The sequence below is a fragment of the Kryptolebias marmoratus genome, linkage group LG4, assembly GCF_001649575.2.
Source record: "Kryptolebias marmoratus isolate JLee-2015 linkage group LG4, ASM164957v2, whole genome shotgun sequence".
Lineage (NCBI taxonomy): Eukaryota > Metazoa > Chordata > Actinopteri > Cyprinodontiformes > Rivulidae > Kryptolebias > Kryptolebias marmoratus.
In genome coordinates, this window is record NC_051433.1 from 26,615,596 (window position 1) to 26,620,693 (window position 5,098).

Consider the following 5,098-nt stretch of genomic DNA (forward strand, 5'->3'; position numbering starts at 1 on the left):
TGGAAAGAGATATGAGATCTTCAGGTACCACTCTGCCTTCTGGGGCGATTTGACAGAAAACTATAAGACCTACAGGAAAAGTAAACACATTGCCTGAAAGAAGACAAAAATGCCTACGTTTTGGTATATAATTTGTTAATGTATCATAAAAAATGTGGGCGTAGGAGCAGTTTGTTCGCTAAAAAATGTGTTGTGCTCAGACAGCTCCACACTCTAGCTCGTTAGTGAGGTTAGAGTGTAACTGACAAAATTTCACAAACATTCTGAAATTTTTGCCTGTTTTTTGGCGATTACGTCGCCATAGTAACACGAAACGCGAATAAAAGTAGTAGCCCTCATGCCGAGACCGAGCCGGTCGTTCTGATATAAAATTTGTGGGGTTTCTTTGCCCGGTTCGGGCTTCATTAAGGGTAATGGAATAAGACCATATAATAAAGAGACACCTTATTCGGTGTAGAGTAAGAGGTGCCTGCATGCATTGCATGAGGCAGTACAATGCCTTGCGAAGCAAGGCATTGTACTGCTCTCTATGCACTGCGCGCAGGCCCCAAAAATGTATTCTAGGCCATACACTTTATTTTGTTGCCCACTTCTACCCACGTTGTCCCTACCTCGGCTCGCTTTGTAATAATCTCGACAGCCACATTTATAAATACATTTTTTTGTCATTGTGAATTTAGACCTGGTCATGTTTTCAATAAAAGGGAAATCCCCACAACGACACTGACTATTTTCAGAGAACATTTTAAAATTTCAAGCACCAATACTGTGAGACTCTGCCACTTATACAACAAAATTGAGAACCCCCACGAATGTTTGGAGACTCCCTTGCAAATACTGTTCACCAACTGGTCTTCAATAGTCACAGCTCATTTAGATACTACCTTTAAGGTGAGGAGTAATTATTGATAGCATTAGAAAAGTACCCCTTGTTAGTCTACTGATTGTGCATTTTATTGCTTGTCAGTTGATGTGGACTATGCTGTACACAAAACAAGTGTCTTTTTAAATCTTACCATTTCTAAATTGTTACCATGACTTGAAAAATCTTATGTTTAGCACATGTTGACAAGCAAATACTTCCACAAAATCTGTAAAGGGTCAGAAAAAAAGCAGTATAATATCCATCCCACCATCAGTAGTTCTTATTATAGATCTAATGCAACAAATCTGCAGGCTCTTTCATTCCAACTCACTGTAGTTCAGTTCTAATCATTTCGTTTTGCAGTTCCAGTGTTTATGTTTTCTTGCAGAAAGAAAAAAATAAAGTAACTAAAAAAGCTTATGCATTTAAGTGCACTTTTTATGCATCTACACCAAATTTAAACTAAACCAGATTTAGTCACCAGTGATTTTTTTAATGATGTTTTCTAAGTCAATAAATTATTAGTTTATAGAAACAAAATATACACAGTTTGAGGACAGACATTGTAGCTGTAAACAAGTAAGGCCAGCAGAAAAGCAATGTGCAGTTTGAAATTGCACTTGACTAAAACAATTAAAACAAATAGTGAGCTGACAGGTTTAGACCAGTTATCGATGGCAACATCAACATGGGAAGGGCAAATCAGCTGTGATTGTTGTCATGCAAAGTCAGCAAGGCATTTAGCCCACAAACACAGAGACCACTTAAGGCATTTGCTTACTCTGTGAGAAGTGACAAAGTCGACGAAGTGATGAAAATTGCGTCATTTTTGTTTGCAAAGCAACTTTGTCCACCCATTCTTGACACAAGGCCCTTTTCCTCATAGGGATTTGAGCCAAGTATCATGTGATTGGTCAGAAGTTGTTGTGGGCGTGTTTATGGAGAAAAGCTGGTCAGCTTTAATGGAGTCATTTATTTAGCTTCTACTGCTCCGCTGAGAAGCAGCTGGAGGCTGTTAGAAAATACAGCCGTCTTTACAACTGTTCCAGCAAAACTGATAGGTCTACAAACTTAAAAAGACTGCAGAGACACAGGCGGCTCTTTGTGGCTGTGGTGGCTGGGAGGAAGTACACCTCAGCCGAGCAGCATAGGGACACCTTTGTTTGCTCATTATTGTTTACTGTCAAATTTGCAAATGCCAAACGGCGTGTACTATCTCAGTCTGTTTAATAAACACATCTGGTCACGGTAAGGAAAGCAAAAATCTGTAAAAGGACAGGAAAGTTGAGAAGCCATTGGGAAGAATCCCACTTTAACACTGTAGGAGGAGGGAGAAGCTGATCTGTGTCTCATGGATGATGAAAGGTGTGTGCAAAAACAAACGGCTCGCAACCACATGACCGCAAACCGACTTCATGACTTCTTATGGAGTATGCCGGTGCCTTTTGTGCGTAATATACAGAGGCTTGCAAAAGTATTCAGCCCTTGATATTCCTTCTGTTTTGTTGCCTTACAACTTGGGATTTACATCCACACAGCATGATGTTGCCACCACCATACTTCACTGTAGGAATGATGTACTCAGCATGATGAGAGGTGGTAGATTTGCCTCAGACTTGGTGTTGTCCTAGATCTTTCATCTCATCCGACCATAGCACCTTCTTCAACATTATTTGGAGGAAAAAATCCAGACAGTCAAGTTTTTTTTTTTTTCATCAATGTAAATTTTCCTGCCACTGTTCTATGAAGCCCAGCTCTGTGCAGCTTCTAGTGGTCCTATGGACAGATCCTCTGATCTCTGTAGAAGACCACACCGGCTGCCACTTCTGTCATCTAAGAACAAGAAACTGACAAACTGACAGTTCACGCAAGCTCACCAACACTGAAAATAAGATGTTGGAAAAACATTGCCTGGTCTAATGAGTCTCTATTCACTGGACTCCAACAGACTACACAGTCACCAGGTCTCAGTCCAATCAAGCACCTTTGGGATGTGGTGGAACACAAGATTCACAAAATGAATGAGCAGCTGGCAAATCTGTAGCAACTGCAACTGTATGATGCTAACATGTCAAGGAGGTATATTTCCAACACGTTGTTGAATCTATGCCACAAAGAATTAGGACAGTTCTGAAGGCAAAAGGGAGTCCAACCCGGTACTAGCAAAGTGGACTTAATGCAGTTGCCAGTGAGTGTGTACTGAGATTATTTAATACTTAGATCACCCACAGGTGGATCTTGTTTAACAACTGGCTCCTGAAAGTAAGGGCTCAAGCTTCAAAGCAGAGGGGTGAATACATATGCATGCACCACTTTTGAATTGGATCTATTTATTCAATTATTTAAAACTGTTTTTCCCCACCAGTTAACTTCGTTAATTTGAAGTATTTTTGGAGAAATATTGCTTTTGATCAAATTAAAACTCTACTTAAATTCCAGGTTGTAAGTCAAGAAATTAGAAAAAATACCTTTGAAACCCAGCTGTCTTAAACACACACCCATACACACATGGGCTCACACAAACTCAGTTCAGTCAAGCTGTGCATACAATAAATACTCTATTTACAGGTGTACACCTCTGTCCTTTCGCTGCAGGTGTTGCACCTGACGTAGCAGCACCACAGGAACTTGCAGTTGCACTGCCAAACTCGTGAGTACTGGTGGGTGTTGTATCCTCGGCCGCAGCACATCAGGTCACAGCTGTTGGGCTGCTGAGCCGTTTTGTTGCACAGACGCCCCTGTGTTCCCATACTGCCCGTCAGTGGGTTGGCTTCACAGTAGTTGGGCGACCTGTCTACATAGACCATGTCTGTGTCTTTGGGTTTGTGGTAGGAGTGAAGTTTCTTAATCTTCAGGAAGGTGGGGCGCTTTTTGCGACTGCCGCGCATTGCCTCTACATGGACGGCCTGGTTGTACTTGTCTTTGAGCATGTACCCCAGCTCACGGAATTGAGGGAGCATCGTCCAGCATGTCTTGGTGGTGCAGGATCCAGAGACCCCATGACACTTGCACTCCAGATGCATGCCCTTCTCAAGAACCTACAACAAGGAGGACAAACTCACATTAAGCAAGAATACAAATTTAAAAAATATTTAATAAAGTACTTTGACAAGTCTGTCTAAACATTTGTTTACATTTTATTTTAACACAATTTTAGATTTGTTGTCTCTAGAGGACAAGCTAGAAAGCATTTCAGTTTATTAACATAGCCCAGAGCACTGCCAAACAGCTACATATTGTATAAATAGTTCAACAGGTTGAAACAAATGTTTTCTAGCATTCGGGATAAAAGCAAGCATTCCAGAGATCTCAAAGCTGCCACAATATGTCACTCTATGGCCAGTAGGTATGGATGTGCCATTTTTTACAAGATGGGATTCAAACACACTTTTTAAACAAATATCAACATGACGTTTCCATGCACTAAATTCTCTCAGATAACCATCTAAAGACAGCTGTCTTACCAAAGCCCTGAAACTATTTCAGTTTCTTCCTTTCAGTTGTTGGATATTTTTGGTCTTCTGTGATTGTAGGCTGTCTTTGAACACATATACGATTTTAGAAACTGTCTGTGCTGCAAGAAGCTCTTAATTATTTCCTTGAATTTTAGTCAACACCCCCAAAACTCAAGCAAATGCTGTTTTTACTGCAAGCTGCTGTGGCTTTGAAGATCATTGCCCCAAAGCAGCTAATCCCCAACTAAACCACATTTTTGCTGCATACTGGGATTTTATGTATGTAGGTAGGTAGGTAGGTACATTTATTTATATAGCACTTTTCAGCACAAGGCGACTCAAAGTGCTTTACAACACAAGAACAAAATTACAGGCAAAGTTACAGAGCATGATAATGAACAAAATTACAGACAGGTACAAGATACAATGATAACTAATTGTCTAAATAAGCTAAGCTAAACCAACAGATCTAAGCATGACTAAATGTACAGAACTAAGCTAAGCTAAAACTAAAGCTAACGGTACCGAACTATCTAAAAGTACCCCAGGCCCGCTATACAGCCGAAGTAAAACCAGACATATCTAAGCATGAGCTAAGATAGTCAAAAATAGTAGCTAAACTAAACAGATCTAAACATGACTAAATGTACAGAACTAAACTAAGCGTACAGGAAGATAAAGCTAAACTAAACAGTACCGAATTTCTAAATGGTACCTGTGGCCCACTAAAACAGCCGATGTAGTAATTACTAAGATAGAGAAAGAGGGAAGGAGGAGG

The 5,098-nt window shown here is 40.3% G+C and overlaps 1 protein-coding gene across 1 annotated transcript in view; it reads right to left on the bottom strand.

The window, feature by feature from the left end:
* Window positions 1-2,499: 2,499 nt before the first annotated feature.
* The window catches only part of LOC108249723 (protein Wnt-7a), a gene marked incomplete at its 5' end in the record, with an annotated part of 7,296 nt that continues 4,697 nt past the window's right edge, over window positions 2,500-5,098 (bottom strand). Inside the window, 1 exon segment of the mRNA XM_025002268.2 lies at window positions 2,500-3,903. Coding sequence (XP_024858036.1) covers window positions 3,424-3,903 — 480 coding nt within the window.